Source organism: Strongylocentrotus purpuratus, unplaced genomic scaffold, assembly GCF_000002235.5.
Source record: "Strongylocentrotus purpuratus isolate Spur 01 unplaced genomic scaffold, Spur_5.0 spur5_scaffold_15, whole genome shotgun sequence".
Taxonomy (NCBI): domain Eukaryota; kingdom Metazoa; phylum Echinodermata; class Echinoidea; order Camarodonta; family Strongylocentrotidae; genus Strongylocentrotus; species Strongylocentrotus purpuratus.
The window spans coordinates 3,500,424-3,516,340 of NW_022145600.1; the positions used below are offsets into that span (position 1 = coordinate 3,500,424).

General features: G+C 37.6%; 1 protein-coding gene across 2 annotated transcripts in view; it reads left to right on the plus strand.

Moving 5' to 3' along the window:
• Nucleotides 1-1,622: 1,622 nt before the first annotated feature.
• Nucleotides 1,623-15,917, plus strand: part of LOC115918215 (rhotekin-like) — a 37,942-nt gene continuing 23,647 nt past the window's right edge. The window contains exon 1 of one of the 2 annotated variants that reach the window (XM_030985381.1): nucleotides 1,623-1,775. In XM_030985381.1, coding sequence (XP_030841241.1) covers nucleotides 1,635-1,775 — 141 coding nt within the window. In that variant the 5' untranslated portion in view covers nucleotides 1,623-1,634. Of the gene's footprint in view, nucleotides 1,776-4,916; nucleotides 5,816-15,917 lie in introns of those variants that run through there. The other variant, XM_030985382.1, reaches the window with a different exon arrangement.

Here is a 15,917-nt window from a genome sequence, read left to right on the forward strand (position 1 = left end):
ATTTGCAACTACTTTTGAAAGATAAAAAAAGGGTGCATTATGATATACATTGATAAGCATCATGGATGGAATATCTTTTAACTGTGTTTGAAACTTTTGTTCTCAAATTCTTAATACAAAATCTGTACCAACAAAATATTCTGCTTTTAGCTGCAACCTTTATCAGCGATGTGACCCGACACGACCTTTGGACTGTATTAAACTGAAAGATTACAAATTAGGGGGGTATTCATATAAAAGCATAAGATTTAAAGGTGGAAATAATGAAGAACGGAGATCAAAATTACATTTTCTTCAAATACCAGATAAAAGCTTTAAGACCTTACAGAGAGAGGGGGAATAGATGGAGGAGAGAGAGAGAGAGAGATAGGAGTTATAGAAAATAAAAAGAGGGCATAGTAAAAATAGGACGCTATATATTCAAGAAGTGAAACAGAAAGAGTAAAGAAGATAGAGAGGGATATAAAGGAAGAAAGAGGATTTAGAATTTAGATTAAGAAATGGTGAAGAAGATGATGACAATGGAGATGGTGGTGGTGATGATGCTGGTGGTGGTGGTAGTAATGATGATGATGAATTGAATTGAATTGATATCTTTATTTATACATGGTTTAAAAAGCCCAAACAGTTACAAGACTGATTTCCTTCGGGGCCGTCTGAAACGATGTAAATACATCAAATAAACATCATTTGTGACTTTTTTTTGTTTTTTAATGATTTGAGTAAACATATCATTTTTTTTTTAAATGATAGTGGTGGTGGTAATGATGATGATGGTGGTGGGGGTGGTGGTGGTGGTGATGATGATAATGATCTGAGTACACGATAAAACAAGTGTATTCTAAGATCTGACCTGAGCACCTTCCTTGCAGGCTTGAGTATTGGAGGGTGGAGGAGGCGTAAATACTGATCAGTTTCATATCATCCTCGTATTTTCTGAAAGACAAATATTGATATAAAAGGAATCCCAGTAAAATCTCAATATATAATCTCATGCACATCCAAGGGATGTCAGCCTATGTATGGGACATAGCATTTCCCTAATGTTCTTTTTTTTATTTTTATGACAATTAAGATGAAGGTACCCGGGCAAGAATATTTGGGAAAATTTATTTGATAATCATACTTATATGTGAAGGTATCCAAATTTTAAATTCACAGGAGAATATTTCACTAGATGATTTGCTATAAATCGATATATTGCAAAAGATTTTCTTTCCGATTTTGCTTCGATTGTGGGCATTTTATATAAATGCAAAAATTAGTTTTGGTCTGCAATCTAGAAAGGAAATATTAATTGTAACAACTCCTGTGAATGACAAATTTTGGCCCGATTTTATCACGCATTATGCAAATATTTGGTCTTAGTTTATTATGAGTTTGATTTTACAATAGTTTTCCAATTCTCTTAGCTCGAGTATTTTCTTTCTTTGTCCAAGGAAGCACGGTCTTTAGGCCCGCTACATGAATTTTCACATTTTTGCGCCTCCCTCAAAAGGAAAATGCAAGGGGTCCCCGCATTCTAGTTCTTAGATCAATATTGCGGATCGGATCGAGCGCGATCACAGAAAAAAAAAGTCGAGCGCCAGCTAGCGACGAAAAATCAAAAGCTCATAAATAAATCTAAAACAATCATGGCTGCTTTCCAGCGGCAATTTCAAGCTGTTCGGAGATCTTTCAGACGGAAAAAGCGTGATTACGACGTTGTGTTTGAATGTACACCCGTCGTCAAGCGGCAGAAGATTGGCAATTTCAGACCTGAAATATCAGAAGAGGTAATGTTGTGGCATTTTCTTATTTACTTTAGATCAATATCGTGTCTTTGTTTGAAATCGGATAAGTGCAGTGTTATTTGAAGTGCAAATGCAAGTGGTGATTGAATTTGCATTTGCCGTTACACCGATGCAGATGACAGTGCAGGGGCAGTGCTTCCGGGTATTTAGGCCAAGTCTTGTGGGTTGGGCACGCGCATCATGTTGGGTGTGGTGTGTACGTGTGCCACTGTACTGCTGTATTCCTCTAAATTGATTACTTTAAAAAGAGTTTACACTTTAATCTACCCCCGATGAAATACATTGTAGGCCTAACTTTTAGATTCTAGATCTAATTTGGACGAGTAGACTAGAGTATGAGCTACATCGTACATACACATGATGCATGAGAATGTGTAAATGTGTCAAATATTTTTGAGCAAGAAATTATGTTTTTGAAGAACAGTGATGAGTGGAATCGTATTAATCTAATCTAGATCAAGTGAAATCTAATGAAATAAATGAATTTGAATTTGACTTTATGTCTTGCTAATCATGCTCATTATTGTGTTGAGTGTTGTGTTTATGTCATGTGTGACACCGTCCGTCAGTGTAATTTGTCATTCATTTGTTGTTTCAAATTGAGATGTTCCTTAAAAAATGTAGGTCTATGTGTGGCAGTTCGGGCATGTCAGATCAGGGGTGGTATCAGAGCATGATTTTACCACTTTTTATCTTTGATTTTATCTTTCATTTTATCTCAATCTGTTAGTACTTCTTGCGTACCCATAACCAGTAGGGGCGCTGGTCCGAGAATAATGATCGTCTTCATAAACAAAGATCGTCTATGTAAACGCGGACCAATGCGTCCTCAAAAACAAGGATTGTCTGCTCCATGATGTTCCATATTTTTGATCGGCACATTGGCGAGGCAAAAAAACGGATTCCGGGATGATTTTCTTGATGTATTTTACATTGACTTTGTACAGAGACCTTCACATTATGAGCAATAAATCCTTTGGAAGACAGACAACCCATAAAAGTAGACAGTCAACTAGGGTTGTTTTCCCCTGGGGAATCCAAATTTGGCACCCGAAACCAGCAGAGCGCCGATGAAAAAAACGTCCGCGAAAATGCAGACGATCCTTGTTAATGAGTACGCATTTCGTCCGCGTTTATGAGGGTATCCTCGTTTCTGAGGACGATCCTCATTCTCAGAAGAGCGCCCCCTACTGATAACAGTGATTTGCAGCTTAAACGTAGTTTTAATGCTGACCCTCATATTATTTTATTTAAAAGTTAAGATAAGACTTAAAATATACTCTTTTCACACTGGTTTTGCTTAGCCCCGTACTATCCTTAACCCCGGACTATTTTTTTTTGCTTTTCACACACGATGTTTTTAGTCCCGTACTAGCGCCTATTCCAGAATAAGAAAATTCCCGCTGTTCTCACTGCATTTCATTAACCCCGGATATCGTGAATATTATGATTGGACATATTTCGCATCTGGCCAGCTGCGATGCGGTCCATTGCGTAGTACCGGACTATTTTTCGTTTCTGTTCTCATTCATTTGCTTAGCACCGCACTTGCGGGGTTAGCAGGAGTTAGCACCACAATTGCAGAGTTAGCCCTGCTATTTTGCAGGGTTAGTTAACCCTGTACTATAGGTGGGGTTAGCCAACTTTAGCCCACTTTGGTAAAAACCAGTCTGAACAGAAAGTGGAATAGGGGCTAAGCCCCCCCTTAACCCCACCTATAGTACGGGGTTAAGCAAAATATTGCCAGTGTGAAAACAGTAATAGAGTAGGGACTACGTACTTTATCTCTCAGATGGCAGTATCGGATAAGGGTAATATTTAATAGTCTTGTGATCAAATGAACAAAATTAAGCCTGACTATATTTCTCCAAGTCCAACTGTCCAAGTATTATAGAGTTCATTAAAAAAAATATCCCAGCAATTCCACGTTTCGAATTTTGAAAATTTTGAAAATAATGCATGTACATGTCCCTGAGGGACTGGCAGAGAGTGGTTTTATTTGCTGAACATGATGACAGTAAAATCTAACACACACCATTCCTTAGTTTCGCACATGGGCATATCCACACACAACCAATTCATCATATAACTATCCTGAAATGGTATAGTTATACAATGAAATTGTGTGTACGCTTACTAAGGATACGTCATATAACGAAATGCAGGTCTGGGCATCGTTTCGAAATAGAACTCAATAAGTAATCACGGAATGTGTTGTGTGTGGACTAGTATAACTGGTCGAACTTAACGTGACCACGTGCAAAAGGAGACCTGACTTCTCATTTCCGCTTGCGTTTCATGACCGCAGTAGTAAACTGCGCACCTATACGATGTTTCGCTGTAGAGTTTGGGGATTACTTTCTTGGGTGTGTGGATGCCCTTGAATTTATACGATGATTCTTTATACAACGTTTCTTTATAGAGTTTCAGGATAACAAATTTTGTGTGTGGACATGCTGTTTAGTGAGATAAAATCTCGCTAGTTTGATTCTGAGAATACCGATTTAAGAAAGAATTAAAGGGTATTTCCACTCACTGAGATGAAATAAATCTCATAATACCACCCCAGGTATGCAGACTAAATCTTCTTCTTTTTTCAACTAAAAAAGGTGAGGAAGCTGTGCATTTAACATTTTGATTGTCCCCAGAATATAGTTTTCTTCTTTATTGTTTGACTTCTAATCATACTCTGAAAATACCCCTTCACTAGATTTTCAGAAAGGGTTCAGAATTTAAAAATGTACTGTATATATATAAAACAAAATGCCTCTTTATTTTTATTTTTACAAAGCGATTTGTGTTAAAATGACTAAAAATAGCATTAGAATTGTGGCTTTTCACAAAATTTCTTGATGTTCTGATATTTCGTTGCTCATTATTCAACTCAACCTGTACCAACCAGCACAGTGGATGTAAGGTTATTGTGTCATCTGGACATGTGCAGTTTACAACTTTACATTCATTCATGTTTTATTTTGTAAACTCTGCTATTTTTTAGTAGGTATACATGTACATGTACATATTTTTTCCTTCTCTCTCTCTCTCCATGATTGTGTGATGCCCCTCTTATACTATCTGTTTGATACTTTTCCATGTAATTTCTATGCAATAAAAGCACATACATGTACATCCACACACATATTATGTTAACATTTTCATCACTTGAAAAGTGGGGTGAGAGAATATCTTTGGTTTGTAGCTGCTTTGGTTAGGCTGTATAATTCTTATTCTTTTATAATTAATCAAATTGTACAAATATATTCACATCAATCATATAATTGCTATGCACACATACACTGAACATGCAGGCCTTCATGTACCAAGTTTTGGTTAATAACAAGAGTCGTCATTACCTCAACCTCATTTTGAAACAGGAAACACAATTAAGAACGAATGTGGCCCATGTGCTTTGGATAACTTCTTTTGTTTGTGGTTAGTTGTTGTTTCCAAGCAAAAGTACCTGCCATTGTGTGTGTAATTTGACACTCCCACAAGTACTCACACCAGTGCATTGGAGAGTCAGGAGACTTCAAAGGATTTGGGTTCAGGTGGGATTAACCTTAATCCCCCCTCTTTCTAAGCTACTATGAGGTCACTCCATTAGGACCCTCACCTTTGATTGAAGGGTGAAACAGATGGTTTAGTCATTGGTAGCAGATTTCATTCATTGATGCCCAGACCAGCCCAGACACAGGATGTTCTCAATCGGTCCCTGATCGTGCTCAGTTGCTTGCTCGCTCAGTTGCTCGCAAAGTCTCCTTGCACATACACATACCTTCACGTGTTGCTCCTCCACAGCTCCACTGTTTCTTTGTTTTTGTTCGTTCCCTGTGACTCCTGTATATTTGTACACTTGTAAGATGAGACAATAGCTAGGGTGCGAAAACAAGATTTTGGGGAGAGAATGAGAGATTCTTATACTTTTGTTCTGGTTTGGAGTTCACTGTTTCACTCAGGCGGTTCATCATTGAGGGAATAACAACACCATACAGTGGAGTTTGATCATTTAGTACATACACACAGTAAGTAACTGCCAACTATTACCATTACAATCCCACATTGATTTAACCCCTTCATTTTTATTTCTACCAGTACCATGTGATATTGTTAACATGTTGACAATTTTGAAAGAACCTTGAGGATTCACTGAAATGTTCTTTCCAAAAACCAAATTAAAATGCTGCAAGTTTTAATTTGATGTGGTCTAAACGGGCCATCTTCTGATGATTTATTTCAGGACAATTTTGAGTCGATTTCTCTTGAAATACATTGTTATTAGATCAACATTACTTTCATTCTATTTTCAGTTCTCAACCCTTCATCATGATGCATGATGCAAAGTGTAACTTCACAGGCTACAATAAGTTTAGCCTACGGGTGTAACTACTTAGGCTATAGTACCGGTATACATGTACACAATCAACTATTGTATTATTCTGAAGAGATACATGTACATGTAGCCCTAGATCAAATATTAGGCTTGCATGCTTGGGGATCCTCTAGAAGTGTACTTCTGATTTTAAGAAGCTTACTGTTTGACCACTCAAAATGAAGAGTCCTTCCGATTATTAAGAGGATGGCATCATTTGACAAAATAACCCTCGGGCTCATTGAGTAAGTTCTTCAGCATCAGGGTGTGGAAGTAAGAGCTAAGAGGTAATCCTGTTGAAAACTTCCAGTCGTTCTATTGCATCGAGTGGTACTTGTTCTGAACCAAACTTATTGGCTCGAATTCACAAAGGAGGTTTGAGCTCAGACCAAGGTTTTCGTACGTCATATGACGCGTTTTACGCATTTTTTACAAACCTGGTTTGTAAAGAACAAAAGGAGGTTTGGCGAAACAAAAGGAGGTTTGAGCTCAAACCTTGCTTTGTGAATTCGGGCCATAGTGAATGCATGGTGGGTGGGTGCAAATGTATTACAGGAAAAAAAGTGGTATTGGGAAGACCATTGTTTGTCCAGTCTATTTTAAAAAGAATTGAGTGATGGTGTTGAGACAACAGATGAAGGAAGACTATTCCAGGACTCATCCACTCATATCAGACCTAAGACCTTTTTTGTGGTGGGGTGTGGTGTAGAAATGTTGAGCAATGCCTTTTTTTATGATCAAAGAAAGGACCAACTTCTATTCCAGATTCATTGGTTTTAAAATCTAAATCATTCAGAACAGCAGGGTTTTGTTTAGAATGGAACTTGGAAGGAATTGTATTGAATAGTGGCAAGTGAGTCAAGTGACAATAAATGCATTTGAAAGAACACGCTAGAATTTAGAAATAGCAAGATAATGACGACATTAATCTCTAACTTTTTTTTGTGCCAGTGCACTCAGTCCAAATAGGGCAATAATAGTGGGTTTGGATTACTGAGTCAGAAAACCTTCATGGAGGGTATTCATTGGTCAGTTATAGAACTGAAGTATATTTACAACTTAAACTGCCCAATCTCATTTTAATACCCTACCTGGTGACCATGTACATCATTGCTTAGCAGTATTTTGTATACATGCTGCTGACTCTGGGGTAATTTGTAGCTTCCTTTCTTTACTGACAGCTCGTTGATACGACTGACTGACTGACTCACCTACGGTCCCAGACTGTTGTTTGACAAACCTGATAATATCTTAATCCGTCAATACCAATAGGTAGAAATTGATTAATTCTGTCAACAGAACGTGATTACCGGTGTGGTATTTGATCAAGGAAACAGACAATGGTGTGAAATGGGTAAATGTAATGGACCGATGATTATACAACGTAATCAACTCTTTTGAATAACAACGATATTCATTAATTATTTTGAAGGAGAAGGAGGAAGTGATGGAGCATGCAAAGTGTAGGCGATTTGTAGGCGACTTGTTTTAGAACAGAGAGGAAATATAATAAGAAATGAGAGATGGAGAATGAGGAAGGCTCATGGAGAAATGGAATGAGAGAGAGAGAGAGAGGGGGTGGTAGGGGGAGGGAGGGTGAGGACTGGAGAGTAGTGAGTGAGAGAGGAGGGGGGACAGAGGGAGAGAGAAAGAAAGAAAGGGAGAGGAGATGGAATTGGTAGGCTTACAGAGAAAGTGTAAGAGAAAGATAGAAAAAAGTGCAGAGAGTCAGAGATAGAGAAATGAAAAGGAGAGGAAAGTTGGAAGATGTTAGTTGGACACAGAGGTGAGCAACAGAGAGGGAAAAAGTGAGAGATAGAGAACGAGGCAGGATCACAGAGAAATAGAATGAGAGAGAAAGGGAATGTGAGAGATAGGGAGTGAGTGAGAGAGAAGAGGGAGAGAGAGAGAGAGAGAGAAGATGAGAGGAAGGGGAGGAGGTTGTAATTGGTAGGCTTACAGAGAAAGTATATTAAGAGAAAAATAGAAAAAAAGTGCAGAGATTCAGAGACAGAGAAATGAAAAGGAGAGGAAGGTTGGAAGATGTTAGTAGGAGGGAGAGAGAGAGAGAGAGAGAGAGGTGAGCAAGTACAGTACAAAGTTCAATTTTACTAATGTACATGTATTATAATTCACAGGAAAGCTTTTGCATACAACTGTCTCAAGCTAGTGCTGCTGGTCACTGACCTTTGCCTGAGGAGCTGCCATTGTAATCTACTCAGCTAGGGTTAAATACAAGTCATGTGTTAATTGTGCTTCATTTTCACTTTGTGTACCAATAACTATGTAAGCAGCTGTGAAAAAGGAAGGAAAGCCTCATAATGAATAATTTTTCATCTGGTGAAATGAACATCAGATATTGCATACGTAGACAATGTCCTCCAATACTCTTTTTTTCTATTTCCTTCTCTATGTTCATCTTCCCTCTATGATCTCCCTTCCTGTTGTACTTTTGTCATTGCGCATAGTGAACATTTGTTGCCTAAATACTTGTACAGTGAACAACTAAATTATTCATACCCCTTGTAAATTTGATTTGATTTGTTTTTATTTTTTAATGTAAAAAATGACAGGTGGACTTGGTTGCATTATGACCTTTGGTGAGTACCTTTAGATGTAAGCTTAGATTTGTATGTGTCACTTTGTAAAGAAAAGTAAATCCAGACAAATCAACTGTTAACATACAACTGTCAGCTGTACTTAAAAAATTACTAAAAGTTGGTGATGGTATATAGTGCTGTAATGTACTATGTACATGTATGTTGGTTCATTAAAACCTGTCTATAAAGGCCTACAGTACAGTACATGTGTACAAAATAAATGTATGTGGTCTTTCTAGGTTTTTATAGTCTGCAACCATGTAAGGAAGCTTGAAAAGAGATAGTATCGACATGTACACTGTATCTACAGGGACAGGTGGTCTAGATGTACATTTGTACATCTAGAGGTGATCTTTACATCACTCAGCTTTGGCTGTAGATGTGCATACAATATGTACTTTTTTATATCTTTTCTTTTCCTTTTTTTTATGGAACTTAATTGTCATTTTCTTTGTTAACTAATGTGCCTTGCTTTCAGTTTCATACATCTGAGCCCTGTCTTTCAAAGAGTTGATATCAATCGGAACTACATGTAAGAGATAGGAGACGACAAACTTGCAATTGATTTGAGGACTTGCGATTGATTTGGATCAATCATTACTCTTTGTAATAGTGTTACTATCCTGCTCTAAAATTCATCCCTACCTCAGGCTCGGGCATTTCCTGCCTGGTGCATAGTCAGAAATGGTCATATTGTAATCACACTTGTTCACAGGTTCTTTGTTCTTTGAAAGAGTAGAAAGTTGTAGAAATTTTTCCTTTTCACCACTATGGGGCGAGGTCAAAAGTCTTAACCTTTTGCTTCCTGTAATGATTTTCATTTCCCGCTCCTGTTACCAATCTATAAGGGGCTTTAGAGAAATTAGAGGTGCCAAAGCCAGAGGTCTCATTTTGAAAGTCTGTTTATGGTTACACCCTAAAACTATATATGAAATGTACTGGAAAAGAACTGTAAAATAGAATATAAGTAAATAGAGAGGGAAGAGGACAAAGGAGAGAGAGAGAGCGAGAGGGGAGGGCAAAGGTAGAGGGAGATAGGAAGAGAGAGAGAGAGAGAGAGAGAGAGAGAGAGAGAGAGAGAGAGAAGAGGTGGGGTGCAAGGGTTAAAGATGGTAATGACACACAGAGCGAGATTATACATGTGTGCGCCTGTATTACTATGTAATTGTAACATGTAAAATACATTACAATAATGCCCTTTCTTTTTTGTTGCAGTCCAAAGTTGTGGTCTTCCACAAAGTCATTTGTGGTTGGGATTGCTTGCAAGATATATTATATATATATTATTCCCCCCAGTGCACACTTATATGGTAGGCCTATTGTACTACGAAGTTGTCATTTGCCCCCCCCCCCCCCCCCCTCCCTCTATATGCTTGCAGATTTTTTAGTCTTAACTCTTTTACAATTCCGTTTATCAAAACAAATAATTAAATCAATAATGAAATTGACTGTCAAAACATGACCAATCTGCTACGTGGCCCAATCTCATTGTGCCTTTATACCACCGCATCCATTGTTAGAAACGGTTCAATGCTTTTCCTCAAAACACTGTTCCAAGATAGATGATTCACTATGTTTACTCTAGAAATGGGTTCTATGGTTTCCAATCATTGCTTTTCAATAACTTGTTTCAAAACTAAAAGTTGTCATTTGTCATTGGGTGCTGTTGACATTTGTCACTTGTTTAAGTACATGCAAGCGCACTGTCATTGTGTAATTTATCTCCCAGTTTCAGCTGCTACTGAAAAGTAAGCATAATCACTGTTAGTTTTTTTTTATTCTCTTATTTGCTCTTGAATATTTCTTGTGATGCTATTTTCAACTAAACCTTTCTGTTATATGTAGTGTTTGTACTGCCCTTTGTTCTTATTTGATTGATGTATCTGAATCATGTACTTTTGCAGTCTCCATTCCACTTACCGGTATAGTATCTATTTTTCATTGGTCGGAGTAAAGTCTACTGCAAGTACATGTAGTTGATAAGAATTATTAAAAAATATATCAATATTACAGTGAGACAAAACAATTAGAGCTTCATGTACATGTATGTGTCATTGTCTGGAAAGTGAAGAGTATTAATTTTTTTTGTCTCTGAATCCTTTAATTATTATCACATGAAACTAAATATAGAAACAAACAGGTGTCCTGCTGGTTGAAACCACCAAAATAATAAAAGATAAAACAAAAAATGAATAAATCTTCAGAAAAATAACAGTCGCGTCTGTCAAAAAAAGAAATAGGAACTCGACTCGTCCCAAGATTACACAAGGATGTAACAGGCAGGAAAGATCAGAGCCATCTGTAACTTGACTCTCTTCATCCGTCCATCCGTCCCCACGCTGTGCACAATCCATACCATCTCAGTGGCGTCTCCTTTCTCACACCATTTCACGCTCCCTGCGATCGCTCGCTTGCTCCTCCTCGTGCAGCGCTTATTAAATCTATCCCAGCCACGTTGAGCTTTCTCATGTGCTACTGGGACGGTAAGACTAAGCTGAGATATAGATGTGCCTCGATGCAGTGCTGTAATTCATCATCACCCTGTGAAATTGTTTTGATAGCATCGCAGCAGCAGCGCAAGGGTCCCATATCCTGGATTGGTCTTTACGTGGATATACGATTATACGTATAATATATCCATGGTTTTTATTAGGAGGCTTAGACACTGACAGAGATTAGCAACAACTGCATCGTTGTTTATCACCTTATTTAGATTTTAAGTGTCATTACTCTCGAATCGATTCTGATTCTGGTTAGATTATGATGAATGCAGGAAATTTCTAATGTGGATCTGGAAATCTTTTTAATGATTGGTTCATGGTTGTCATTAAGAGGCAAAGACAGCTCTAGAGAAACATCGCAGTACATGTATATCATATGATCTTGAGTGTCATCATTACTTGTGATTTGGTATACCGGTATATGATGAATGCTGGAAATTTCTGAGCATGGATTTGTGGGAATCATTTAATGATTGTTTCTCCTAAGGTGCTTCTCCTCCCGTCTTATGTACATGCAGTCGTCCTTCACATGGATGTGTGTACATAACTTTCCAGTGATTAAGAGGAAATTACAGCTTCAAACTGAAGGATTTATGATCAAACTAGAATGGAATTCATTTGAAGGCCTTTACTAATTGATTTGATGAAACCTGCAAATTGTTAAACTCTTGCGGTTGTGTATGTGGATTAACTACATTTAGAAAGATACAAATGAACGTTGCAAAATAGTTGCTGATAATTGAAGCGTTTTACTGATTAGGTCTACAGGAGATCAAGGCAATACCAGCATTGAATTAATTATTCTACACTACAGTACCAATAATTACCTTTGCTGAATGAACAAAAACTTGCTTACAAAATTAAAAACACACTTTTCTATATTCCCCTGTATGCTAGTCTGAAAGCGTTCTGCGTATTAGTTTTAGAGGATCTGTAAAAGTATTAAATCATTTTGATAGGCTTTCCATGGTTTTGTCAGAAATTGGAAGCCGCGGATCCTTGAGGGTCGGGAGGTTGCTGACTGGTGCGGAAAGGATCCTTGCTTCACAGTCAGTCAGTCATGCGCAAGTAATTGAGCAGAATCGGAACGGCTGGATGATTAAGTAGGATTTTGCTGGAGTTGATGCATAATTTTAATTGAAAGTTCAGCGTTATGACTGGATTCCCAAACTCTGCTTCGAGTGCCTGTACATCATTTGTGAATGCACATTCCTAATACTGAGGGGTACAGCATTTAACTTGGAAGAAGATGTCCAGCATTTTTAAGGAACTGCATCTATCAACATCTTCATGCAAGTACATGCACATGTAGCAATAAACTATTTGCATCATCTGAAGTGGATTGAATAAGAAATTACTTCCTGGATGTTTTCTGGTATTACTTCCTTATATTATTCCTTGCCGTCCAAGGAGACATGAGTGTGATCTTTCTTAGCGACTAGATAGTTTGATGATGTACATTTCTTTATTTGTGAATGATCTGCAGTTACAAATCCTGACTTTCATGGGCCATTCAAGCTCCAAAGCTGTTAAACAGCAAGCTCAAGAAATTTATTTACATTATTTAAAGCTTGCAAACCTATGACAAAAGGATTTCATCTGAAATTGGAACCATCTGCATTCTGCAATGGTTATGACTGAGACAACCAACTTCCTAATTTGTGTTAAGCTTACCACAGACTGCAGTTGAGCAGGAGGATTTCTTTCATGTGAATCCTTCAATTCATATTTTTGTTCCTTTTACAAATGAGGATTATATCACCAATTGCAGGATTAAGTTGCACCTGTGAGCTGAACTCTACATATTTATCCCCCTTCATCTTGATAAACCTTTGGTCCAGTCAATCATTCTACAATGAAAACCACTAGACTGTTTATTCTGTGATTTGATTACTTCTTTCAATCAATACCCAAAGTGCTTCTCTATCGAATCAGACAATATCATCATGTTAAGTCTGCCAATATTCAACTCAAGGGGATAAGAAATCCTGACTGATTGAGCAGCGCAATATCTGTAACTCATATCTCCCCCCAGAAACTCTACCACACGGTCGGTGGTAGAGCGAGGGAGAACAGAGGCATTGACATAACAGCATTGCCAGTTTGCTTAGTATCTGGATTACTGATTGCTACCATTCTGCGTTAGATTTGCTAGACGTGCACTGGAGGAATTTTGGTACATACTTGAATGTCACCAATCAATGCTAGAGCACCTCTTGGCATTTCTCTTTCTGATTTTGGATTCCCGTCTCGCGATAGATCTTCAGATTTCTTTGCCGTGTACTACTGGGCACTCAGACATAATTTCCCAGAGGTTTTGAGAAGTAATAAAAGGATATGTTTGAAATTGGAGTCCGTAAGCGTGCTGGCAGCGTCAGCGGTGCTGCAGTGAGTATGGAGTATATTTGTAACCCTTCCGTGTCAGTAAACAGTAGGGTTCTCATTTCTATATGGACCATTTTAAAGTTTTACAGGAATATTTTTTCTCACTCTAACACAAAACTCCTTATCTGTTTTAAAGATAACCTGAGGATTTACAGTTTATCTGTAGGTAGTCTTTTTGATAATGACTGTTTTTATTTTAATGTTCATTGTATGATTGAGTGTACACTGCATTAAAAATGTTATTTCTGGATGGATATTTAATACTTTATTCATGAAATCTTTATTATTTCGGAAGATATTAACTCTCAAATGTGACTTGAAGTACTGTATCTATTATTGCTTTCTGGTCCCCCTCCCCATTTGACTGATTATGTAGTAATTAGTAAATTAAAGTATCAAACCAAGATTGTACTACAGTACATCTCAACCCATTCCCCCTTCTTGTATTGAAAGGTTTCCTGTAGACCTGTATAAAATACAGATGTACAAATACCTCTCAAGCTGCATGTGCATTGTAGCAGCATGACTTACCGCCCTTCTTGCACTCATCAGGCAACAGGCATGTGATAGTTTAGAGTTGGAAGGGTGTCAACACTTTGTAGAAGCCTCCTTGTTCTCAGCGGATAATATTAGAGACTTTTAGATTTGCGTGGACTGATACATGTGATGTCCTTTGAAGGCAGTGCATTAAAAGGACATTGATCGTAGCAATCCACGTTGTTGTTCGGCAAATCTTAGGCTCTATGATTTTGCGGGACAAACGTTCTTGTATTAACATAAAATAGAACCTTTTTTTTTTGTTTTGTTTTTTTTTGTTGTGGAAAACCAAAGATTTTTCAAACATTGTAATTTGCCCCTTTAAACGAAATATAGAGCACTCTCTTCATCACTGTTATTCCTGCTGTGAATTGAACTGAGTGCTTCTTGTCTCTCCATAGGGGATGAACCAATGGTCAGCGTTTATCAGTAGCCATGGTAACGTTGCAGATTTTGCACTGTTTGTTACCTGCAAAGTTTAGTTGAAAATAATGAATGATCATGAAGAAATTGGTCTATTCATAAAGATGTTTATATAATATTTTACAATACACCTGTATGACAAAGCCATCTTTCATCTGCTTTTAACATATGTGTCTTTTCAATGTTTCAAAGTAATCATGCACATACATGTAGTCACATACAGTGTACATGCATCAAAGTCAAGGGAGATACTGCCCTTTTTATTATGGGATTAAAAAGTGTATAAGTGCACTTTTATCATGATATCAACTCTACCTCACTTTGGCACACACCTGTTTGATCCCCCTCCTCAAGGGGGATTACCCCTGGACCGTAGTCCCTTGACTGGTCTTGGATTCCATATTCCATCTCATGGCTTGACCTAGATCTTACTATCCTGGTCTAGATCAAATTAGCCCAAGCATACCTCTGAGAGGAAAGTGATACTCAAATCTTGACTTTGCATTCCTAAAACAAAGCTCATGTTATCAATTCCAATAAATATATTGACCTAATTGTTGAAAGCAAGCTATGGAAAAGTGGGTCTCTGATTTATCCAGATTATTCTTACTAAGCTTCAGCTGCCAAGTACAAAACTCTACCAATTTCTGTGTTTCGTTGTGAAATTTTAGAATATTGCAGTTTTTCTGCAAAAATTCTGATTTGTCATCCCGTGTCTGTGTCATCTATGGTACACTACAAATGAGAATGACTGATTCCCTCAACAGAATACTGATTTTCAGCCACTGAAATATTAAAATTTCCTGGTGAAAGATGGCATATCCGTTTCTGTTTATTTTGAAACATACTCAAGTACATGTACACTTGAACTTGTCAATTCTGCTCTTCTATATTTAGCTTTTTGAAAATCTCTTGTCTTGAAACTTTAGGGTAGATTACATTTTGAAATCTTTGTGAACACAGAGCCATTTATGAAAAGAGAAACCTTATTTTTGAAATGCATGGCCACAGGCCCAATATCTCTTGCTTATGCCTCAAAATGTAGTAACCCAATTATTTTGATAGCAAATGGAGCAAAAGGAAGTCTTCCAATCAAATGCACAATGTCTACTTAGAGCCAGAAGGGCATTAACTCCTACTGTTACACGGAGCTAACACCCTTCTGGCTCTCAACAGAGAACAGGATTCCCTCAGGTATGAGCCATTTATAGTTCTCATTAAATGTACATGTATGTCTTCTGTTAAGAACCAGAAGGGCTTTCGCTCACATACACTGCATAGATTTTATGTTCTTCTTGCACACTCCTGA